This window comes from Pezoporus wallicus, unplaced genomic scaffold, assembly GCF_028554395.1.
Source record: "Pezoporus wallicus isolate ANWC-B61680 ecotype Strahan unplaced genomic scaffold, APGP_CSIRO_Pwel_v1 contig_3181, whole genome shotgun sequence".
In the NCBI taxonomy this organism is placed as follows: domain Eukaryota; kingdom Metazoa; phylum Chordata; class Aves; order Psittaciformes; family Psittacidae; genus Pezoporus; species Pezoporus wallicus.
In genome coordinates, this window is record NW_026641700.1 from 6,283,480 (window position 1) to 6,308,621 (window position 25,142).

Here is a 25,142-nt window from a genome sequence, read left to right on the forward strand (position 1 = left end):
CCTGGGAATTGGGTGATGGGATCGGTATCTTTGCAACCTCTGTTGAAGGCGGAGCAGAGGGATGTTGAGAGCAAGAAACTTGCTGCGTTACCTATTTGGCTGTTGTCTGAAACGTAACTCAAGGAAAGGAGGCACTAACAAAGAGAAGGCCTTACATCTTTAGCATTTTTAATAATTCAATAATAATCTAAGCTTTTTAGTAATTTAAATGTTCCTTATTGAGGTCTTCAAATGTACAGTGGGAATCTCCATCACTTAAGGACTTGAACTGCCTACAGCAGTGTTTAACAAACTCATTATGGCTTTTTGTTAGTCCCATCATTGTTAGGATGAGTTTTTCTACAAGTTGGAGAAAGAAGCTTTATTCAGGAAGGGACCTGGGGTCAGTCACTGCACCCAGAGGTACACTCCTGCCTTGAAAGTGCAAACTCTTCAGAGACTCTTTTCCCAACAGAACAGGTGTCTCCTGGAGACTGCTAAAACTCAGTGCTGCAGCAGGATTATGGAGGTGCCCTGTCCCAGCTGCTTTAGAGGACGCGGCCTGTACAAGCTCAAGCTGGATGGGCTCTCACAGCACCAGCAACAGAGGCAGGTTCCCGTGAGTACCTCCTATCCAGCTCCATCAGAGGCTAACACTCAACACTCCTAGCTCCGGTCTGAGTCTGATTATGAAAACACGTCTTCTACTGTCAGCACAGTTGCCTTACTTAAATAAGCCACATAAAAGGCAGGGTTTTTTTCTTTTAAGAAGACATGGCAAGAGGGAAGTCACAGCAACTTGACTTCTATAAAATATAAATGAAGGATACAGACCTGGGGAAGGCAGTGTGTTGTCATTAGCACAACAGCTTGGAGCAGAGTCAGAAGTTGTGGCCTGAATTATTATTTGTTATAAACTTACCTGGCCCTTCTGCACAACTAATTCTCTGCAACTGCTGAATCAGGCACTCCACAGCTTTCAAGAAGCTGACTAACAAACAAGTGAATAAAGTGAAAATATGCTGCTACCCGTAAGAAGTTAAGCAGCCCATCAAAAAAACAGAACAGTTGATGTCTTTAATATAAAATCATTTTTTCCCCCAAAGCAGCAGCATTACAGTTGTATTATGGTTACTTTAAAAGAACATTCTCATGATTGAGGACGTATTCCTGTGTGAAATAATAGAATCTTCCAAATAATTCATAGTCCATTTCTGTACATTTTAGCTTATCAAAATACACTAGAAAAAAAAACAGTATCATCTTCTCTGTTCAGCAGGTGTCACTACCACCATTTCTCAAAGAAAATACAGTTTCTAGGAACACCAATGTCAGACAGGAGTTTGGATATGGATTCTATCATCGGAGGTGGACCGCAGATGTACCATACAGTATCCTTGGATACATGTTTTTCTAGATCCTTTTCAGATATTCTTCCCTCTGACAAAAAAGAAGTAGGAAACAAGAAAAGAAATATTAATGGGGAAGTAATTTCAAAGAGAATGACTGGGTTGAGGTATTTTAAGCTCTCATCTCTTAAAAATGCCCAGCCTGTTGAAGGATAATCGCTACCAAGATTGGAGGCTTCCAAACCCATTTGCTCTTCAGGGGATTTCGGTACTTCCAGTTCGAAGGCATAGGGCATTAGTCACTGAAGAGAAACATGGTTTACGTATGACTAAAAATCCCACGTTCAGATGAAAAAAAACAGGTATCTCTAACACAAATGCAACAGAAGGGGAAATGTGAAGTGTCCCTTAGAAGCAGTTAGCTTCTCCTTCATCAATCCCACCTTCAGCAAAGTAAACACTTTGCTTAATAGTTTCTGGAATAAAATTTGTAGTGGGAAATTCTTGTATAAAGCTTGGAATTAACAGAGGAGGGTTATTAGAAATGAAAACAAAAACTGCAAAGGTAAAATGTTTCTGCAAAGCACAATACATACAGTGAAATTATTTAGGTTTAACTTGCATCTCATTTTGAATCTTTACATGTAAAAATACTACTATGCATATAGCTAAATTATGCATTTAACTTCATCCTCTAGGATGTAACCAAATTTAGACTGTAGATATCGTGGCTGTACCTTGCCATGATCTTTACCTGTAACATGTGGCTGAAGCTCTTCACAGATGGGTGAGCTCTGCTGGGTGACGTGGAAATGACACATGATCTTTCCAGGAAATGCATTCATCAAACCAAGAATGTTTTTCTGTAATGTTAAACACTCACTTACACCACAGGCCAGTAAATCAGAGCAGATGTCTGCCCACAGTCCCACAACACTGGTGATTATTACCCAGCACCAAGACTATTGCATTTCTGCACTGAGACCTCAATGGACTTGACTTCACAGCACTGACCTGCACACGTACACAGAATTTCCATAACTGGAATGTGAATACACTGCCAGCTGTGTTGTCAGCGCTCCTCTCCTATTTTACACTAGGTTGCAATTTGTAAGATTTGGACCCAAGAACCATTTATGTCCTTTGATGACTTCCACCACATACAAATTCTCATTATTTAGATCCTTCCACATCTGTGGGTTTTCCATTTAAAAACCAAAACTCTGCAGTGTGCATTTACCACTTGCTAGGAACTTTTTGAATCTTGTCTGCTTTATCTGGTAAGATTACTGGGTCCTTTACTCTTTCTCTCATGTTCTCCAACGAAAACCAACTACAGTGTAATGCTATTTTTCCAGAAAAGAAACTGTAATTTTCAGTTCCTTAAGTCACAACTGTGATAGTTCCCACCAAAACCCCAGCAGCTGAAGTTCAAATCACAGTAAAAAATAATCTGTCAGTCAGATGCTGCGCTTAGTTCTGAACCCAAGATGCAGTTACTGCCTAGACTCTGTGCTAGTCGGGATTTTCACCGCAGGAATGGACACTGGACATTCTTTCTTCAAATATCCCAAAACAAAAAATAATGTCTACTCTGTGAAGAGGTAAATTAGCTCATTTTGTTATGTGTTTGCATACCCAGTAATTATTACAGTGGACAGTCTGCCATAGCTTGCTTAACACAATCCCCCAGACAGATTCTATTTTACAGACAGATCTAGTTTCTGATTTCCTAAGAAGCCACAGCGTGACAAGCAGCACAGACAGACAGTGCCATTCACTGTTCCACCAGCACCTGCTTTCACTTTCTGGATGTGACTCTAAACTTCAGTCTCCTTCATGTGGAAAAATGTAGAATTTGATAGCACCTTTGAAACTAACCACGTCCTCTTGATTTAAAGTCCTAGGCCTCGGCCACAAAGCGTGCCTAAGGTAGGACTTAACCTGCTTAAATAATCCTGCAGTCACAACACCTTTTAGTAACCCATCACTCTCTAATTCAGTGACATGGACACAAAGTGGCAAATACACACATGGTATCAACCACCGAAGTACCATTTTCTAGTATCCTAAGGCAAGAGACAGGCTCTCCAACCAAATGAAGGAGAATTTCAACAGCTTATCAGCTCTTTGCAGCCTGGTAATTTAGTGTACATAATGAAGCTGACCACTAAGGGAATTCCCTGAGGAAAAAGGCCTAGCCCCAGCATCCCAGCCAGAATAAGGAAATACGGGTCACGTTCATTCCACATGAAATCAGGAAAGCCCAGCTAACTGCCATCTCACAGTAGCAAAGTTAGGATGCCATCTCTTGTCATTCTAACACTTTGCTTCTGCCATTTTAAACAATGGGATTTCCAGCAGCACACACAGTGACTCTGCCTGTGAAATGACAGCACAGCCAACATGAGGATTAAACCGATTACATCAGCATCGTCCTCCATCCCTGTCAGCCTACACACAGCTGCTTCTGCAGGGAACTGGTCCTTCAAACCATTAGTGACAACCAAGCAGTTCCTCCTGAAGAGTTATACAGATGTATCTCACAACAGCACAAAGACTCGAGGGATCCTCAGTTCCTCAATCCTCTGCACAGGAGATATTCCATATACATGTTCTGGACTTGAGGGGAAGGATGTACTTTAAGCACTGTGACATTATTATGCTCTCTTCTGTCCCAGAAGCATTAACACAAAAGCTTTGCTGTCATAACACTGCTGAAGTGACACTTACTTAGGAAATGTTAGTTCCTGCACTGAAATAAATTCAGTGTATGCTTAGAACAGGCTGGGAGATCACTAGCTGGCCAAACAGAAGAGTAGGTAGGTTCCAGTGCTTCTAACAACAAACATGATTTTCCAAAGGAAGCAATCAATCACAGTGCCAATACAGAAGAAAAGGTAATGATGGATCCTACACACGATTTCTGGGATCATGATAAATTTTCACCTCTTTCTTACAATCAAAATCTTTCAGTACTTCAAAAGAAATTTCAGTCATTAGGGATGATTTACCGAAACTCTGCTAATTTGACCCTACAATGTTACTGGTGAACCTTAATGGCCGAGTGTGACAACTATCTTTAACTGCTAAGTAAATGTTACTGACACACTGTATAAGCAATTTTACAACTAGGTATAAATCCTTCATTCATAAACTAGTACCCGATAATAACTAAACTAATGCATTATCAATAAAGCTCCCCTATTATATTGGGAGCTATCTCCTTTGGCTATAGTTGCTCTTGCTAGTCTTTAAGTTCAATACAATCTATACTGAGACTGTGGTTACAGTGTTTTAGCATACAGCATTATGTATACTATTAGTGTGTGTATATATATTATATATAATCTTTCATACACTATAATGCTTTTATGACATGATAGTAAAATGTAACTGACTTAGTGCAGTCAATGAGACCAGGTATGTCCAATAACACGTTTCATTTGTCCACTGGCATAAGTAACAAAACACACATGGGGTTAGAAGCATAAAGTGAATTTTGAATGTGTTTGTGCAGTGTCTTCCACAGAGGGGCTCTCTGGAATTTGGCAACAGGATGATACACACACTAATAGCTGAGTATCTGAGATCTACATTTAAAAAAACCCCAACTTTTAATTTACCTTAAATAAGAGTTGACTTGAATTTTTTGCACTGTAGTACAGCTTCACTGTTCCCATTTTGTATCCATTTCCTTTACCCTCTTGGTATCCATGCAGATCTGCTATATGCAGCAGTATAGAAAACAATGGGTTAATTCCAACACCCCCTGCTATCAGCACTAGTTTTACAGGGGAGTCACCAGGCTGAGGATCAAAGAAGAAATCACCTCCCACTCGCAGGGCAACTTCTGAGTCAAGAGTACACTAGGATGGAAAAGAAGACATTTACTTTCAAAACTCAAAGCAAAAGCTGAAATACACTTCTTCTTGCACCACAGTCACAAGACTCTCTGGGCTGAGATTTTTATTGACCAGTGAGGGAAAGCTGAAACAGTTCAGACAGCTGGAAACCATGTTTGTTTTAGTCTGCTTCAGTGTCTCTAGGGATCTAGTTCTCCTTTCAAAAGTTTCACTCTTCTGATAAGGCAAGATGATGACTCCCCCTTTCCCCCCCATAAGAGCTGGGACAGGAGTGATTCATGCAAGAGTTTTTCCATAGCAAGATGCGGTTGTGAAAACCCGAGGTTAATGTGTGAGATCACACTTTTACCCAGACCCAGCCTCATGTCAAAAGAGGCCTTGCTATGAGGTCAGAGAAGGAAGCCAGAATGAGTGGCACAGATGCAGGTTTTCCATCCCCATTCCTGAAAAAATAAAAACCACCCAAAGTGAAGCAAGTATCCATGAGAATATTCCTGCAGAACCCCTTTGGCATTTCCAACTTCAGAGTTGCAGAAGAAGAAAAAGCAGGGGAAAACCACCTCTCCTCCTCTCCACTTATACGTAAGAAATATTTTCTTACAGAAATTTGCCAAAGCTTGTTATTTTGATGCATGGAAAACTAAAGCTGCAGCAAAAAAAATCCCTATTTGGGTCAGCATTTTCTCGGTAACCCAGGACCACATCCCGCAATGAAGGGTGAAACTACAGTACAGAGAAGTCAGGTGAGTTCTCCCACCTCACTGCAAGCTCACAGAACAAATTGGAGCTGAAAACAGAATTCATTTCAGGCCATATACTGGGTTTAAAAAACAAAGAGCAGAGGAAACCAAAGAAGTTGGGAAAGGAGAAGGGAAAAAAGAAAAAAAGGAAAGCTACAAGAACTGCTGAAAACCTGCAATGAATCACTTACAGAACAAAAACACTGCCTCCAAAAACTGCCGGTATCAGGAAGCGGTAATTGAACAAAAGGACTTCCATTAATGACAAGTGTACAGTAAGCAAAGGTCTAAACACCTAACAATTCTACCAGGAAGAGGGAGGCAGCTTTTGGACACGGGTACTGCACACAGCACAGAGGTTCCTGAAGTGGTGAGCACGGCCAGTAAAAAAAAGTTTTCTGCCTTTCTTAATTACTGCATAAAGTATTTGCTCTCAATGAGAGCGTAAGACAATCAGCATTCATTAGCTAAAACTAATTTGTCTTCCCCTTTCCAATGTACGCTGCCAAGCTTTCCCATGTTTGATTCTGGTTGAGAGACGCACGAGTCCAGAAGTGTTCCAAATTCATGTGGCAGGAGTACATAGGACATGGTACCCTTTATGGAAATAGACATTTTTAGGGAGAAACACAATCTCATTATTGTCTGATCTGCCTCCTTAACCAGCCAGAACTCATCAAGACTGGACATAGCACACAGGGAGAATCTCTCTTAACCAGGAGTCTCCTATATATTTCAGTGCTTCGGCCATGGCAATGGTAACAGTAAGTCAGTATTCAAGAAAAAAAGCCAAACAATAAGACTCTGGAGTAATATGGTGAGAAAGTGTCCTTTTGCCCACTTTGTACATAGAGCACTGAAAGAGTTCATGCAGAGAAGTGAAGCAATCAATACATTACATGTGCATTTTTCTAAAGAAAAGGCTATGAATCCCTACAGTGATAAAATACACTGTGCTAAAAGTTATGGTTTTATATATAGTAGTATTAAAAATTAAACACCCCTAAAAACCCAGGAACAGTGAGTAAATGAGTACTATTTCCATAACATCTTTTACCCTGAGGTACCTTCTTTCAGAACTAACTTCTAAACAATTAAGTACCAGACTTTTCTCATCACATACACAACCTTCTAAATTCTGCATCAAAAATCCCAGAAGAGTCTTCAGAAACTGGGAATGATGAAGTTAGGCTTTCCTATTCTCTTAAGGAGCAGTATCAAAAGCCAGACAAACCTCTTAGGCATTACAGGGTCTGCTGGCACGTGCACTCAAAGTCCTGCACAACATTGCACAAAGGTTATTCTGTTTACGTTCCAGTGGAGATAGATAACTTGATATGACACCAGTTAAAATCTACCATGTGGATGGTCACATGCTCAGTACTAGATTAGCACCACTCTGCATGTTCTTGATTCTATTAAATTTGCATCAACGTTTATTATAAGTGTTGGCCACTGAACAAAACTGCAGCATTTGTAAGGCTACAAGAATCTGCCAATTTAAGCTTTGCAGACACACTTAAGAAATATAAATGCCAGGCTGGGAACAGTAAATAGGACAGATCATATGTGGTTGTGAAAGAACAAAAGCTGATAGGACAGATCACCTATGAAATATGATCAGCAACAGATATAGGACTCTTCTGATTACAACTAAATGGGGTAAATGGACAAACAAGGGACTGCAAGAGGCCAAAGTGTCAGACTTCACTTTTAATACAGCAAAAGTCAAGCCTTGGGTTACGCCAGTATTACAAGAATACTGCATGTTTAAACAAATACTATAGAAATTCTGAAGTATTCTGCTGGTTTATCATTTCAGAAAAACTGATCTAAATATCTCCCTTTGCTCTCCCTTAATTATCTCTATTTGTATTCATCTGACGATGATTCCCAGTTTGTATTTGTTGAAATAGGCAGGAACCATGGCAAGTTACCAGATGTAACTCTGCAATGTGTAACACAGCCTGCTCTCAGGGACACAAATTAGAAGAGAGGGTTTTCATCCAATTTAACATCCAATTTCAGTCCCTTACTGAACAAAAGATTTGAAGATTTACATTGTATTAAAAATGGTTGAATAATTCAACGGGAGGTTTGCAGTTAATAGCAAAATGTGGTGTGAAATCACACACACCAGTTCCTCCATATTCCCCCTCCTCAAAAAAATAAAGAAAGATAAAAAAGCAGCCAGATCTCACAGTCTTATTTACCTCAGTGTGAATCCAGTGGGCAGGAGGATGATCAGTGTGCTTTACTGCCAGCTCTAATATTCCTTCTCGTTTCAACAGGCCAGGGCTTGAACACATTGAGAATCCCCCAACTACAGACATTCCAGGAATAAAGAAATCAACCCTAAAAATAGATCAGAAACAAAAGCCTCAAAAAACATAAAAAGCCAACAACCCCAAACATGGAAAACAATAACCACAATCACATGGCTGCCCTTGCTTCAGTTATCCTTTCTGTACAAAAACATCTTCATTTCCACAACACAGCTTTTCCAAAGAAGGACTTGATCTTGAGTAATGCAATTTCCTTAGAATTATTTTCATCTAGAAACATGTCACCACCTTTGTTAAACTAGCAGGTTTTTAAACCATTCTACTTTTGGCGTTAGATGCCACATCTTCCAACAGACTGGAATTCTGAGTGTTTAAATAAATTATTTGCATATTAAACCAAAACCACAATATGGTCCGATAAGAGTGGCTTAAATCCCACTCCTTCTGGTCCCTTTGGTGGGCTCTTCAATTTTCCAGCATAAGAAGATTGGGAAACTAATTTTAGGGAAATGACCTTAGATTAAACGCTTTCTTTTTCAGGAAATATGAAATACCTGAAGTAATACCTCAGTCTGCACAGAATTCCTCATGTGAGAAGGCAGAGCCTAGCAGCAGCATCGCTTTACCTGCGGTGCCCTCTGGTGGCAGCCATCTCTTGAGAGGAATTTGGAATGAATTACTGCAAGTTTTTTACAGTTGAAGTAAAGCAGATTACTTCTACAGATGGGATTCTACAGATTAGAAGGCGAGACACGGCTAAGCTTTTGCAACACCAACAGTTAGAGAGTAGGGAGGGCAAGTCACTAACACATATGAGCTATAATTTATTTTCATAAAAGTAAGGCTTTCATATTGCAAATAGCATCAGGAAAAGTTAGAAGCTGGTTTATGATCTAGCATTTAAACTCCTCTGTGTTGCATACGTGTTTAAATACTTTGGTTTTCTACAGTACATGACAAACTCCCTGTATTTCAAAAGAAAACTAATGTTTAAAACTAATTGTGCTGTTCCACTTAGGAACCAAGTAGACTGGTAAGCAATGCCAAGTACTACAGAATCGTTATGCAATCCAAGCCCGAGTTAGACTGGTTCAGTATTAGTTAAATGAGAATACAACAAGAAATACAGACTGCAAGGCTGTATTCCTCATGGTAATCACAAATTCCTGAGGGAGGAGAAAAGCCCTTGGAACAGTTCACTGCTTTTAAAGAAAGAATCTTGTCTGCTTACTCTCCACAAAGCTTCACCCTTCTAAGAAAAAGTTCCTCTCTTTCTCTTGAAGCATGTACAGTGATATACACAATATTACAGTGATATCACTTTTAACTTTATGCTTGATGGTGTATAAAGGTATCTGACTGCAAATGAAAAGTCAGTAACAAAAACAGTTGAGAAGGCTTCTCCAGCCCCACTGACCATGGCCTCAGCTTTCTAGGTAATAAGGATCTAAGAGATTAGAAAGGACTCTTGTATTGCAGCATTTATTGTATCAAAGAACACCACAAGATGCTACTAAAGCTCTTTACTACCCTCTGGTGGAAAATAATCTTACTACGTACATTAATGAAAAGGAAAAAGGAAATTACATTTATGCTGTAAAGTAACAGCTTACATTTAAATCAAAATGTTCTACTTGAATAAAAGTGAAATATTATCTGTGCCTGCTGAGGAAACATACATACAAAACCAAACATTGCTGTAAAACACAACTCAAATGTACTTTTTGCCTTTCTAAAGTACTAACGTAGGTGTATGTTTCTTTTTATATTAGTATTTCTTTCCCAGTTACATAAATATATGAAATTTCAGGGCATGGTATACCCTATTATAATGGACTGGCTTCTATTTCTGATGGCCTGCCTCATCTTAAGTTGTGTGGGGAAAGATACGAGGACTCCCTAAAGAAATGCTATCTGTGACAGCTGAAGTAAGAAGAGCAGTGGGAGTGAGGAGGGAGGAAACAAAAAACCAAACTATATAAACCCACAACAAGTTCAGGTCTGAAAAGATGTAAAATAGATTTGACGGTGTTTTTTCATTTCCATCCTTTTAAGGGAAAAGCCAAATCTTTGAGAAACAAATAATAATTAGCAATTGTTTGATCAGAAACATTAAAACCATAACACTACTACTTCAAAGTATTTGTAACATGCATAGAATCATAGAATCATAGAATCGTTAGGGTTGGAAAGAACCTTAAGATCATCTAGTTCCAACCCCCTGCCGTGGGCAGGGACACCCTATGCTAAATCATATCACCCAAGGCCGCATATACCTCGATGCATGTTTTAGTAAATCAAAATGGGCACCAGCAACAGGTCTCTTCATTATTACTTGAAGCCAGATCAAGACCACTATCTGGCAGCATGCTTACAAAACAAATTCACTCTTGCTTCTGAAAAACTTGGTAATTACAACACTTTCAAGAAACATATACATTTTGGTGACAATCTTTGTAACATCTTACTATAGCAAATTCTAACAAGTTGGCCTTTTCTACTCAGGAAATTGTGGCCTCATGTTTTGCAGAGCTCATCAAAAAATGCGACCACAGTTTACAGCTACAAGTATAGAAAAGTTGCTGTATACCTTACAATAGCATTAGAATACTTTCAAGGAAGAAGAAAATGAAAAAGAGTAATTATAATTAAAGCTTTCCCTTTTCAACATGATAATTTCTACAACATTTTTGGAGGGTAAATGCACTTTCCAAGTACTGGCAAGCAAGAATTTAATATGAGTCACTGCACATGTGCAAAAACTGCAGCAAATCACTCCACAAACAAATTATTGCAATCAACATCTTGTGTTCTGCTTCTAAATTTAAAAGCCAGCATATTAACACTACATGAGTAACATATGCTGTTAATACCCTAGCAGCTATACTTTGATTCCAGCAAAACCACTTTCAGATGGCCTAAGCCAATAAAAAGTTCAAGAACCTTTAAATGCCCAATGCCAGAAGCAACTACTCCTAGTTTTAAATTAATTTCTAAGAGGGAAAAAAAAAGTGATGGAGTGAGAGTATTTTAACAAGGGATGAAGACAAACATAAAAATCTACTATTTCCCTAGGAAAAAAACATTAAGGTTGCTTAAACAAACAGCTCATTATTTCAAAGGCTTAATAATTCCAGGGGGTTTTATTTTCAGGTTTGCTTATCTATATTTATTAATCTGACCTAACAGGCTTAATTTTCGGGGTGGAAACTTCTAGGGCAAGAAATAAAAGTTAACAGGCAATTTTGATTTAATTATAAACCCAAACTAAGTAACTTGCGAATCAGCAGTCTCAGCTCCACCATATAACTAGTAAATAAAGACAGTAAAGACAGCCTGCAGAATGAAGCACTCTTGAAGAAACAATGTAATATGCATAAACCAGAGGAAAATACCAAACAATCAAACTGAACATTTAAAGAATTAGTAGGTTTTGCTCTTTTTAAAATTACTATTAGCATATTTAATAATGGCTGGTTTAAAATTATGCCAAGTATCAGTTGGTTGACAGAGCACCCAGTAAGAATACATTGTATTATATCAATTAAGGATTTTTTCCAAGGCTCAAGTATCAGAAGCCTTTTAACATTCTGTTACAGTGCACTTCAGCTAGTAATTTTCCTCTCAAATACTGGAAGATCTTACCACTGTCCTGCTTTGAAAGTAAAATCTTTATTTGTGATAGCCAAACGAAGCCTTTTGACTGTCTCCGATTCATTGCTGATTCCACACACTTTTGCTTGTGAAATTACCTAACAAAAGAGAATAAGACCTTGTGTTACATAGAGATCATTTGCAGCAAAAGTACTCCAGAAATCTGTGTATGAGAGAACATGCAAAATGATGGGTATCTGTGGCACATCATTACCTAAAGCAGCAGCATTTTTTCACTAAGGTAGAGAAACAAAAATGGATTCACTTACACAGTCACTGAATGGAGAAATAGTTTTCTACTTACAATCCACCATGGCTGTCATTTTTGTCAGGGCTATTCAAAGATTGTGCACAAAGTTATTTCAGTTGAAGAGAATGTAACAATAAGGAGAAGCAATTGCTAGTTATCACTTCTCAGATTCTTTTGTCATCTGTACAAGCAATCACTCCTGTATCTTCCAGCAACAAAGTAAAAAGATCTCTGATACAGACTCACAAAGGAAACTTGTACAAGATCAGCTGCTACTGAAGAATTCCAGATCTGTATCTAGTTTCAAGTAATTAAATGCATTACTGAAAGATTATGCATTAATACATAGAGAATTAAGGAAAAAAAAAACAACAAAACACACCAATCAACAAGCCAACAACTCTTGTGTTACTGCATTTACACACATACCCATTTGACCACATGTATGAAGACAAGAAAACTAACACAAGCATTCATTGCTAGTTAACAGAAGAATTTTTGTTTGGCAACCAGATGGGGGGGGGGATGGCAGAGCCATACCTGACACCACTTTTAAAGAGTTTAAATAAGAATTAAGAGAAATATAATGCTTTTCTAAATGAAAAGCAGATTTTGCAATAGGACTGTTCATGGGGAGCATCCCACTTCAACTCTTTGATGCCTATCAGTACAGCATGGATTTTCATCCCCTCCCTGACCTTCACTTTCAGGTATTTTTGAGTTATAGTTATTAACCTTCTTCCTCTAAAAGAAAACAATACCCTAAGTATTTTCTACACAGGGCAATATACAGATTTTGCTTTGTTAATATATACTGGTGTCATTTACCACACCAGGAAGCACTAATAATACCACCACAACTCCACCACTGCTCATTTGTATAAGATCAAACAGATGAAAAAAAAACAAACCCCAAAACTTTAAGCAACTATCCTCTAATTTAAAACACATGGCAGGAAATTAATTTATTCATAAGGCAACATCTGAACACATCCACTGTCCCATTAAACAGCAGGACATGTACCAATTTAAAATGAAGTAGCATACATTTCTTTTCCACTTTAGCAGACAGTATTAAATGGGGACTGCAATCACTCTAAGTTAACGAGAAATGTCAGACCCATGACTTACATGCTTGTTCTGAGGGAGGAAACCATAAGTGCAGGAAATGGACATTAAGTTTGGATCTTCTTCATTCCCTTTTGTACTCCTCAGCACACTCCCTAATTTGTTCTTTGGCTGGTAGATCTAACAGGGCACTAGAAATTTAATTCTTCATCAGTATAAAGTTATTACAAAAATGAAATTTGAGCCAGGGTGATCGAAGGCATTCAACCAGTACTTTGCACCATCACAAGAGTATCCAACTGGCCCAAACCAAGGCTGCAGAGAGAAGGAAGAGGACACAAGACTCCAGACTTCATATTTCAAGAAAGGTTTTGGCAGGTTTTCCTTGCCCTGGTCCTTCACATTACCGCTCCTTAACAGGAACGATGTGTAGCATGTACACTAATGCAACACAGATCTATGGCTCTTTCATCTTTCTACAGGACTGAAATGGCCAAATAAGGCCATACAGACTGAGGGAAACCAACTGCTGATTACATGAAAATCAAAACCAAGCAGAGGATTAAAAAAAAAAAACGGATTTTAAAGTGGTCACAAATGAAGTAACAAAAAATAAATCAAGCATTAAATAAAAAGGAAACAGCACAATCCTCCGATATGCTGAAAATTTGCGGTAGCAAAAACTGAGCCCTGCTCTTTCATCTGTCCCATACAGCTTCCTTCTCTTCCTACGGCCTTACAGTTCCCATTCCCTGTTCAACCTCAGGGCTTCCAACACCTCATAAGGATCCATTTTCCACACATTTTCCAGGTACCTACTTTTTCTGCTCAGCATAAATGCTAAGCAACCCAAGCAATCAGAAATACCCAAAATAAAATAAACATGGTTGCAAAACTCAAAAGTGCAATCATTTTTTCCACGTCAGAAGCAAAGAAGAATGTGCATCTACCTCTGCCTGACTCTACACTCATTTTCTCCATGTACTGAGTTAATTTGGCATAAATTGGATTCTCCTGAGCAGCTGTATGTCCACATGCAATGCTAATTTGTACTCGAGGTGACATTAGGTGGGAGTAGCTCAGGCAGAGCTCTGAGACACATAGTTCCTAAAGCTGGCTCACACCTTGACAGCTCTGGTAATAAGCAGCACAAGGCTGCATTTGTATCATCCATCTACAGCCTGTAACAACTTCTGAATGTTCAGGTTTTGGAGGTTACCTACATATCCCCTCCACCCAGCTTCCTTTTGAGAAGGGAATTCACTGTGACGTATTCTCAACTATAGTTAGGGAAAAATCTAGCAGAGAGAAGAACCAAATTATGCACACGAATGCACATTAACATCTGTGTAGTGTGAGAATAGATTGCCCTGCTGCATGACACATGCAAGACTGGCCTGTCATGTCTCTGCCTATTCAAGACAAAGAAGCTAACTAAATAATGGAGAAAAACTTGGCACTGTTTCCCAACTCCTGGGAATTAAAGATGGGATTTTTTCAGTGAAAAAAAGCACCCTACTAATCCTGAAAAGTCTAAGAAAAATGCAGAATTGTTTTGCTATTGAAACATTTTTGAGAATTGAAGTCATATTCTCCCAGTATTAAAAGATTTCTAAACATCTACTTCAGCTAATTACAGGAAGGAAATACCTGCATGAAATACAAGACTATGTTCACCTCTGAATGTTATGAAGACGATTGCTTACTGCACAAAACCAAGATCCAGAATAAGCATTTATGGATTTTGGTGGAGAATAATGATCTATCTTCCTTGTATGTGAATTAAATTAGAAACAAACTAAAGATCCTTTTTATAAGTGTCTATCATCTCTCCCCTCAAAATGTCAACACTTTTTAACCTTACCTCCTATATTATAAAAGGATATATTCCACAGTCTTTAGTTTCAACTTTGAACCAGAATTACAGCAAGCCATAAAAAACTGAGAAGCCTGTGTAGAGATCATGGGTATCCGTGTGCTTTTGTAACTTACCAGAATCCAAAAACTTGGCCAGAATTCTATCAAATTTCCTGTCCAATATAAATTAAACATCACCCACAGTTTTTATAACTCATTACATTCCACTCATTGACTGCAAAATACATTTCTTTTTATAACAGTATCAAATACAAAAAATGAGAAGAAAAAGAAGTAAAACAGACTCCAGCAGAAGACAATACGAAACCAAATGTAATTACCCAGTTTCTTCACACACACAAAAAAATTACTTACATCGTAAAGCACAGAACACTAACCTCCTGGCGAAAATTGTTTGCTGTCCTCTCTAGATGATCCATTTTCCTTTTTGATTTTATTGTGCTGCAACAAAAAGCCAACAAAGATAATTGTCATTCTGACAGCTGTGCTACTGTCCCTTACTGATACGAATTTCTATTAACATAACAATTTACCAGTGTAATCTGGACTACAGATGACATAAATCTAAGTAAGAATTAAGTAAAAATATATAATTGGGAGTTAAATAAGTATTTCTAGGTCTGTAATAATTTATCAGATTCATTTTGACAGTGTTACCATGACATTCTCTTTGGGTAAAAAAAGTTTTTGTCTGTAGATAACCCACCTGTTCACTGTGCAGTAACAAAAAGCAGAGTGCCTCAACACCACCAATGCAGAATGAGTGGGAAGAATTCTGCTGACACCTCTCAGTAACTGAGGAACAGTAAAACCCACATGAATAGTAGCACAAGCCATGATGACTGGGCCAGAACCACCAGCTCCTGAAAAATAAATATTTGTTAACTGAAATACACACTGTTTGACATGGCTTGTTTTCACCCTTTACTTTCTTTAAATCAGAAAGGCCAAAGCTCACCTGGAGCTGAAACTAGCAATAGACATAGAGGGCAACAAGAAGGAATCTGAAAAGTACAAAAGTATCATAAAGAATTGAAAATGTGCATCCATCAATTGAAAGGGAAGACAACCTTGTCACAGATGGTGTAGAAAAGAATGAAATACTCAATAGCTTTTCTGCCTCATTCTTCACAGACAAAGCCTGCACCCAGACCAGCAGTGTTTCGGAAAGAGAGGAATAAGTAGGAGTGGGGCCAGCAACTGCTTAGAGAAGCTGGATTTATTCAAATGCAGAGCCAGAGGGGTTACACTCAAAGGTTGCCAAGAGACACAGCTGACATGCTAGTGAGGCAACTGTGTGTTACCTATGAAAAACAGTTATCAGAGAAAGTCTGCAGTGGACTGGAAAAGGACCAATGTGTGGTCATTTTTTAAGAGAGGCAAGAAGCATTGCCTGTGTCCAGTCAACACCACCTCAGCCACTGGTGTGGGACACGCTCAAAGCTTGTCCCTTTAGCTGTATGAAAGCATAGAAAGTAATCAAGGAGATGCAACACAGATTTACCAACACCAAATTATATTTGGTAGATCTGAGCACCTACTGTGATGAAATGTGGTCACACAGTTAAGGGGACAGCAATGGATACAGTACACCTTGACTGACCTACAGGGCTTTTGACACCATCTTCCATGGCATACACATTAGGTAACTGAGGCCAGACAGACAGCTGGAATAGTTGAAAACTGCCTAGGCAGTCAGAATTGAAGACTTGATGGCTTCAAGTTGCTCCAGTTACTGTAAGAGTACCTCAGGATTGACAGAGTTCAACAAATTTACCAATAATTTGGATGATGAGACAGGATGTACCATCAGCAAACTTGCGGATGATACTAAATTAGAGGGACGGTTGACATGCTCAATGGTATACCTTCACTTCAAAGGGGCACTGAGAAGCTGCATGACTGGAAAACAGAAACCTCATGAAGTTAAAGTAGTACAAGAGTCTACACATGGAATTGGTTTAATCCAGTGCTATCAACTGTACTGCTCCAAGCAAGAGCTTTGGCTAGACGAGACACTGGGACAGAGAAGTTGTGGCTGCCCCATCCCAGGCAGTGTTCAAGGCCAGGCTGGATGGGGCTTGGAGCAACCTGGTCTAGTAGAAGGTGTCCCTGTGTGTGGCAGGGGGTTGAAAGTGGATGACCTTTAAGGTCCCTTCCAACCCAGACCATTCTGCGATTCTATGACACCCAAAAATCCCTTCCAGCCAACATATCTGTGATTTTAAACGCTCAAACAATATTTATGTTTGAAAGAAGATCAAACACTGGATATGCATTCCCTTTCTGTTGGTAAAGAAAGGGTGCTGGTTGGAAATTTTTATAAACATTAAATAAAACTTTTTGTTTACAGGTTTATTTAGAAACATGTAAATCCCTCATTCTTCCAAATATCCTACATAATACCTAGACCTCTAACCAGTTAAGCAAGTGGCAGAGACTTACATGCACTGCAATGGACACATGGTGTGAAGCTTCAAAACTGCATACTCAAATACAGCTCTGACAGAGAAACTGACACATACAATATCCAAACAAAGTCAGAAACACCCCTCATTTACCAAGTGTAGGAAAAGGTTCATAGTAAGCCAAGAGATATTTCTCATTGCCTGTAAATATGCCTTTGTTTTTCCTGAAGTGGATTAGCATGATTCTCTATCGTATTATCACCACCTATCAAATTCTATTACTTCTATGATGCAGTCCCCTTGCTTCTTTAAAGCACTCTTAACCTTTTACTTCCAGTTACATGTCCTTTCCCACACTGTTTTAAAGCATGTAATTTATTTTCAAAATGTTTTTGTTTTTCATCTTGAATCCTCTGAAATGGCAACGATCCAGCCTGTTTAACTAATCAGGCCTATACTCTCTGGGCTTTCACTAACAGCTGCATTGGCTGGTCACTCAGTAATTTGTCTGTTTGTAATCATGTACAAATGGGAGGCAGAGCTTTCATAAATCAGTGTGCTCAGAAATGGAATACATTTACTGTAAGTGCTCAAAATGCCCACTTTCAAGCATAAGTACTTCCTGCAGCTTTTAACTGCCCATAATTTTTAATAGCTTTTTAGCATTTAATTCCACAGCAGCTTGCAACTTTTCAAAGCAGCAGTATTTAAAATTATTCTACCAGCAGTGAGCAAAATTACTTGTTTTATTTTTCCCCACAGCATACACAGAGTACTCTATTTAAACATTTTAGCATTTTCTACACACAAATGTGCAGAAACTATTGATACAAAAGTATTAACAATCTTGAAATATTTTAGCAAGGGAAGTACACATCCAGTGAAGAAACCGCATTCCTCTATCTCAGCATGTTCAGTCTGTAAATCCAGAATGCTCAAACATCACTGAGTTACTTAAATTCATGAGATCATTTTATGACCAGGTAGCACATCTTGGTTATATCCATCTATGTAATCTTTTTTTAGGCTTCTCACTTTTGAGTTGTGATTTCAAGCTTTTCACTCTATCACATTAACTAATTCAAAGTAAAAACGAACCAGATTTGAAAGTGGTCATTCTTATGTAAGTTGTTTACACCAAGAGCCACGACTTTAATTAAATCACCACAACATCAAAATGAACCACATAATGCCTGATGCTTTGCTTTGGAGGCAAAAGAATGAGATCTACTTTCTTTCTTTCTTTCTAAATTCTTCCAAACCCTTTCTGCAGTCAGTTTCTACTAAATGCAGCGACATCTGCTGGTAAATTAAGTGGGCTAACTTTAAAATCCAGCACAAAGGTTCTTGATTGTGTATTTCACACATTTCGTTTCATGCTGCTGCCAAGGTTGACAGTCACTTAAGGCCGGCCTCATTTTCATTTCCCCTGCTACCACTTGAAGAAGCAAGTGTGTTCAGTTCTACACATGAAAATGCAAAAAACCCCAAACAAAAGTTCAGTATCAATACGTAACACTAAAAACAAAATGTCAGACTTATTTTACTGTAGCAGCTACAACTCTGAAGTCAAACCTGAAAGATCCTATTGATACAGACTATTTTAAGAGTGAGATTCTACCGTAAATTAAAATAACTCTAGAACAGTAGTTCAAGATACTTGTTCCATTTACATTATCATCAATTACGCTCCAATCCTCAAAGTCACAATAAAAATTAGTTGTAATTTTTCCTCTGCAAGTAATACATTCCAAAATCTCTTTTAATAAATCCTGGTTCTCCTTTGCCATACACGAGTCATGCCTTTAAAGAGCATGAACTGCCTCACCCCCATATCACCTCTGCAACCTTCTCCGCTCATCCATCCCCTCAGCACTTCCCTGCCCTTCAAGCACAGTGCTTCGGCCTCCCAAGCTCCTGTCCAGAGGGATGTTCTCCCTTTAAGTTTTATTCTCTTCTTACCCAAGTCCTTACAGAAATAGCCACTCTAAATACTCCCTCTTTCCTTTCCTCCACAGACAGAAATGGGTGCTGCGTTTGTATATGACTTTTCTCCTCACGTAAAATCAAGCAATTCACTCATGCTCCTTATCCTCTGACCCACTGGCCCTGGGTTAGTATCGCTTGAGATGTAGAACTGCATCTCTTCTTTTGGTCAGTCCTACGTCAGTATTATCTGAAGGGAGAGAGCTACTTTTAGTTAACCTGTGCCACACCAAAGAGAAAATTACTACGTAAACTACAGCCAAGCGAGTGCTGAGGGGGAAGCAAGCACGCTTAAGCAAGCAGGATAGGGAATCTTTCACCAGGAGCACGCACATAGGCTGGTAAGAGACACCCCTCTGGACAGGTCACCACCCAGAGCAGCTTTTCCCCTTGACAAGGTCGCGGCTGTCCTGACAAGGACTGCTGCCGCCCCGCCTCAGCTACCACAGAACCCCGCTCTGCGCCTCCCGGACGAGGAGCAGGCAAGGCCGTGCAGAGGAGGGCACCTGTCGGGAAGCGGCTGCAGCGCTTCCAGAGGCCGCACAGCGCGTCCGGCCCTGGCACCCGAACAGACCAAGAAGGGTCCCACAGCCGAGCCGAGCCGAGCCGAGCCGAGCCCAACCCAACCCAACCCAACCCAACCCAACCCAACCCAACCCAACCCAACCGAACGGACTCCCAACCTCCGCCGCGGGACCCCTACCCGCCGACGCATCACGTGATGCCGGTCTCTCGCCCCGCCCCTCCCCTCCCCGTCCCGGCCGCAGCCGCGCCGCTTCCGGCGCGCCTCCCCCCCCGCGGCCGCCATGTCGGTGTTCCACGATGAGGTGGAGATTGAGGACTTCGAGTACGATGAGGAGACCGAGACCTACAGCTACCCGTGCCCCTGCGGGGACCGCTTCCTCATCACGCGGGTAATGGTGGCCGCGTAGGGACGCGGGAGGCGGCGGGGGGAGGGATGGAGCAGTGTTAGGCCGCGGGGCCCGTGGGTCTGTGAGCAGGCATGGGCCGGTGACTGCCGTCCCGGGGGTTTTGCAGGAGGACCTGGAGAACGGCGAGGACGTGGCCACCTGCCCCAGCTGCTCCCTGATCCTGCGCGTCATTTACGATCAGGTGGGTGCCGGACGGAGGTTGCTGGGCGCGGGGCGGCCTGCTTCCATGGCGCCAGGCCTGCCAAGCCGGGCTCCGGCTCGCTGTCCTCTGAAGAAAGCGCAACAGCAGGTTTGAGAAGTGCCTGGTACACACTGGATAGGGCTGTGGGAGCATGGGGCGGAAAACAGGCAAAACAATCTCTGCGGTTCTGAGAGCTATCTGTGACCCTAGCATAGATGTATTTATGACCCTGACATGTAGCCTTGTACTTGTGAACCTGTCAGGTTGCTTTTCATACCTAGTGGGGATGCTGTGGCTTTCATGTTTTGGGAGACAAATTTATAGCAGTTATACCCAGGCTAGAAAGCAGAATCGGTGTCTGGTGTTTTCTGTGGGGGAGAGGAGCTCCAGAAATAATGAAAATCAGCTAAAACTTTACTTGCTGTCTTTAGGAGCAGTTCATGCGTGATGAAGTCATTGCAGAACCTCTGCCAAACAAGGAATTGATAAAGTGCTGATGGACATCATGAACTGTTACTGCTTTAGCATAAGAAAGTATCGGGACGGCAACTGCAGAAAGAGACATGGTTTTCCTCCTGGAAGTGCTCGCTGCTGTAAAATACAAGTGCAATAACTGTCTGTCTTCATAATTTGAATAAGAATGTTTTGGGACATAAAGCACGTGAATGGCTTTTGTTCAAAGGGGTTTTACATTTTAAAAATATATGAGCTGCCATATGTATTCCAGAATACTTGAGGATTATGATTGAATTATGACAGCAAGTCAACACATAGAAGTGTGTGGGGTTGTGAAATTATGACATTTGTCTAGCATGGCTTCTTAGCCTGTGGATAAAAGAAGGCTTTGGGCATGTAGCAGTATGAAATGGCACAGAGAGCTGAAAAATACTGGGAAACAAAATTTAAAAGTCCAGAGGATGTGATGCCACTTTGACATAGTGTGGCATCACCCAGGGTGCGGGCTGATACTTGAACTCAGAGTGGACAGAAATTTACCCATGTTTTCTCAACAACTTTGTGATTTGACTTGCAGCAGATATAAACTGGACTGCAGTTCTTTGTGCCATTTGTAGTAGTGCGTTTACTGAATTCCTCAGCCTTCCTTTGTGAGGTTCTGTGACTTCCTGGCTAGGAGATGCATGCATTTCTCTTAACTGATAAAAATAATTTTTTAAGGTAAAAAGGAGTTGGAAGTATATACTCAAAAGTACATTAACACCAAGACTACTTCAAGCCACTGCACTTAAGTATTTATTTAAAATTGTGGTCATTCATGTGTTTTAGTAGGATTTGACATCTGTGAAGTTAAATTTGGGGAAAAATACTTGTGCAGCATTTATACAGTTATTTTTGCTTCAGGCAATAACATTAAGCAAATCTTACTAATTTCTTGTGTTTAACTGTTTGGTTCTTCCAACATTCTGTGAATGTTGAAGATGAAGAGTCAATTTTTTTATTTATTTTTTAAAGTTGGGGAAGAAAACAAAGAAAAAAAAACCAAAACTATACCCTTCAGGTAGAAGTGCACAACCCAAAGTGTTTTCATGCTTAAACCAGGAGGTGGCACTCGCGTTACTTTGGTATCTGCTTCAAAAAACCCCAAACAACTGTGGTACTTTGGTTAGCTATCTTTTATCAAATATTTATTTTGTCTATTTAAATAAAGATATTTAAGACTACACCAGTCCTTATAATGGGCCATTGCTTATTCTGCTTGTGCACCAGCCACAGTGATTTCCAGAGGTGTTGAATTGCTGCTGTGGTAATGATTCATAGATTCTGTGAGTCTGTGATACTGGAATTTCTTCAGCTTAGTTAACACAGTGTTTCAGTCTATTAAGGGATGCTATAAAGAAAATTTACAGGAACCCTATTTAATCTCTGTTCACATTTCTATTGCATGAATATAGTAAGGATTTTTGCACAAGTATTCTACATAAAACTGAGTAAGTTTCAAATGGGACATCAGGGAATGTCTGACATAACTACATCAAAATAAATTGCAAGGTGTAGTATCTCCAAAGGTGCATGGATTTTACAGAAGTAATTTGACTGAATTTAATGTTTATAACGAAGATTAAGGTGTTGTCATAAAGACCTATGAAACTTGCACAGAGATTTATTTATACACCGTAAGGTTGGATTCCCACCTGCTTTTAAAAAGTGTTTATCAATTGAATTTTATTTGGCATGTGCTAATGAAAGCTTTGAAGTGATTCTCTGTAGTGTTCCCCACTCGTCTAAAATACAGGGAATGACTTTTTAAAGATTAATTTTGGCAAAATTAATTACTTCAGATCATCAGTTGGTACTGTCAGTGCTGAAGGTTTCATGGTAAACATACTCTTACCAAGTAGGAGTAGGATCCAAGTTGTATAATGCAATTTATATGTACATTAAAGTTATTTAGTTATGTAGTATATATTAATGCTTTAATAGGTATGCATTGTGTTTGCTTTTCTGGAGCTTTTTTACAGTGTAACAACGGTAAAGTATTGTGGCTGATGCTGTTAGGAAAGGATATAGCCACATCTGCTCACATAAATTGCTCACACCTCAGTCTCGTTGCAGCATCTTGAGAATCTCAAGAAGTAGTTGCTGTCCCCCCCAGGAAATGAGGCAAAACAAGGATGGATGTCATGTATCTCTCTTGTTGGTCTTTGGGAATCCAAGAGAGATGTTTAAAAACTGTTAAGCTGTTTTGTTGCTTTCCCTTCTGCTCTGCAGAAAGGAGTGGAATTCTGTAGCAACAGAGTTTGTGAGAGCTCAGTGGTGCTAAAGCCAAAGAGCTGCTTACTTTTGTTAACTTGTGAGAAGCTTTTGACTCCAGTGATTGCAGCCAGCTTTAAAAAAAAAATCCATACTGTGTAATTCCAAAGCAGCAGTCAGGGCAATCTGAGGAACTCATCGAAATGTTCCTCTTCTGGAATTCAGTCACAAGGTTTCTTCACAGCACCACAGGGAGCATTCAGGCCCCTTGTGCGTTACTGATGTATTGCATGTTCTTACAGACCAATGGTTCACTTGTTTTCTAAAAAGGCAATTGTGGAGGACACAAAGAAGCCTTTTGCTTGCTGTTTGTGTCTGACAAGCAGGTTGATTGATTATGTATTTGATTAGGTCCTTGACTCTGCGTGGACGAGTGCTGTGTGATGAAAACAATATCACATGAACGTTAATGGAGTAAGTTGTATTTATTAGAGATTAGAGAGGGTAGAACAACTTATTATCAGTTTCAGATACTTAAGCTCTAAAATTGCCAATGTTGTTAAATAACACAAAACTCCTGGATAATTTTGAAAACAAGTAATATACTGTGGCAACAATTTCATGGGAAGAAATGAAATTTGCTTTTCATTAAACTAAAGAGGCTCTGCTTCTCTAAGCAGTCAGATCCTTTGCATTTCAAAGACGCTTGCTGGGAAGGTCATGTACTTTTGGCTCGTTGTGCCTGTATATCAGTGGCATACATGATTAGTCTTGAATAGTTGCTCTATAAGTCATGACAGAGACTCTGGACGAATAGTTGCTCTATAAGTCATGACAGAGACTCTGGACCCCCAAGAGCTGAGGTCATAAGGCCACCAACTTCAGATGTGGCACTTGTTCCATTTGTCTGTACGCTGGGGAAATAGTGATGTCCTGAAGGACCCTGATATAAATACGTCAACAGTTCTTCCCTCCATCGTGACATTTAATTTTGGTCCTCAGCATCAATCAAAAAAAAAAAAAAGCCCTTTGTAGAACATGTAATCTATAATCCATGTAATACAGATCATTACATAGATTATGAGTCTGTTTACCAAGAAGCAGATACTGATTAATTTCAGAATTTCAGTGAAGAAAGTGAACTGACAACTATATATTGTCACTAAGCAAAACAGTTTTCATATACCCCATTTCTCTCTATTCCAGTTTGATGTTCAGAACAGGCTAACTGTAGGGGTGGATATTTGTTACACTGCAAACTTCTTAAAAATTTTTTTACAGAGAGGATTTAAGATATAGTAGCAAATGTTTGCTGTGGTTTTCTTCTACTATAGTTCCTTGTGGATTGCTTTCTCTTTATAGTTAGTTAGGACATAGCTTTGATTCTTCTTCCCGGTAACTTAAAATGCTGATTTCGTAGTGTCTCTCCATAGTAGCTGTGGCATGGAGGAGACGGAGGTTTCCTGTGTAATGTTGAAGGTGCTGGGCTCATCAGCTCTGAAACTTGTCAAACTTTATGAGTGACAGAGGCAACGACTGACAGCCGCTGTGCTGAGCTGGAAAACAGCTGTCAATGTCACCTGCAGCCAGGGAGGAAGTGGGTCAAAAGGGACTAGCTGAAAAGGTAGAAGCTTAAGTGACCTGTCATCACTGTTTCCTACCCCTTGCCTTCACCATTTCACTCTGTTTGCATGCCAGATTGCCTCTCCAGAATTTTTGGCAGCTCACCAGTCCACACAGGCTTCCTGTCACATGGGATATCACTGCCTTGCTGCTTACCCTGTGGCTGTGCACAGTGACCCAGGAGAACCTTGTTCTGGAGGCTCAGGGTGCTCCAAGGTCAGCAGCAGAGCTGCC

General features: G+C 39.9%; 2 protein-coding genes across 6 annotated transcripts; one reads left to right on the forward strand and one right to left on the reverse strand.

Annotated features, from left to right (window-relative positions):
- Positions 1 to 1,142: 1,142 nt before the first annotated feature.
- Positions 1,143 to 17,189, reverse strand: OXNAD1 (oxidoreductase NAD binding domain containing 1). Of its 5 annotated transcripts, none has more exons than XM_057424923.1 (10): positions 16,847 to 17,189; positions 16,028 to 16,073; positions 15,776 to 15,932; positions 15,447 to 15,510; positions 11,865 to 11,971; positions 8,148 to 8,289; positions 5,161 to 5,197; positions 4,955 to 5,052; positions 2,083 to 2,191; positions 1,143 to 1,419 (listed from the first exon to the last, which is right to left on the reverse strand). In XM_057424923.1, exons 1-10 carry the CDS (start codon positions 16,877 to 16,879, stop codon positions 1,265 to 1,267), a joined length of 948 nt encoding a protein of 315 aa, XP_057280906.1. In that variant the 5' UTR covers positions 16,880 to 17,189; the 3' UTR covers positions 1,143 to 1,264. The 5 variants fall into 5 exon arrangements, with proteins under 5 accessions (XP_057280906.1, XP_057280904.1, XP_057280903.1 ...); XM_057424921.1 differs by having other exon boundaries at positions 4,955 to 5,055; XM_057424920.1 differs by having other exon boundaries at positions 4,955 to 5,197; positions 11,868 to 11,971.
- Positions 17,190 to 20,235: 3,046 nt separating this feature from the next.
- On the forward strand, positions 20,236 to 21,343 carry DPH3 (diphthamide biosynthesis 3). Its single transcript, XM_057424926.1, has 3 exons — positions 20,236 to 20,377; positions 20,502 to 20,576; positions 21,008 to 21,343. The coding sequence occupies exons 1-3, from the start codon at positions 20,270 to 20,272 to the stop codon at positions 21,071 to 21,073; spliced, it is 249 nt and encodes an 82-aa protein (XP_057280909.1). The 5' UTR covers positions 20,236 to 20,269; the 3' UTR covers positions 21,074 to 21,343.
- The last annotated feature ends 3,799 nt before the right edge of the window (positions 21,344 to 25,142 follow it).

What these genes read in the sequence shown, in the direction of transcription:
- OXNAD1 (XM_057424919.1), bottom strand. Translation starts at nt 16,879, where the DNA reads ATGGTACATCCTGTCTCATCATCCAAATTATTG. An exon ending in TCTCATCATCCAAATTATTG is followed by an intron (nt 16,074 to 16,846) that starts GTAAATTTGTTG and finishes TGTACTTTTCAG; the next exon opens with ATTCCTTCTTGTTGCCCTCT. An exon ending in CAAGTCAACTCTTATTTAAG is followed by an intron (nt 2,192 to 4,954) that starts GTAAATTAAAAG and finishes TTAACATTACAG; the next exon opens with AAAAACATTCTTGGTTTGAT.
- DPH3 (XM_057424926.1), top strand. Translation starts at nt 20,270, where the DNA reads ATGTCGGTGTTCCACGATGAGGTGGAGATTGAGGACTTCGAGTACGAT. An exon ending in ACCGCTTCCTCATCACGCGG is followed by an intron (nt 20,378 to 20,501) that starts GTAATGGTGGCC and finishes GGGGTTTTGCAG; the next exon opens with GAGGACCTGGAGAACGGCGA. An exon ending in TGCGCGTCATTTACGATCAG is followed by an intron (nt 20,577 to 21,007) that starts GTGGGTGCCGGA and finishes TGCTGTCTTTAG; the next exon opens with GAGCAGTTCATGCGTGATGA.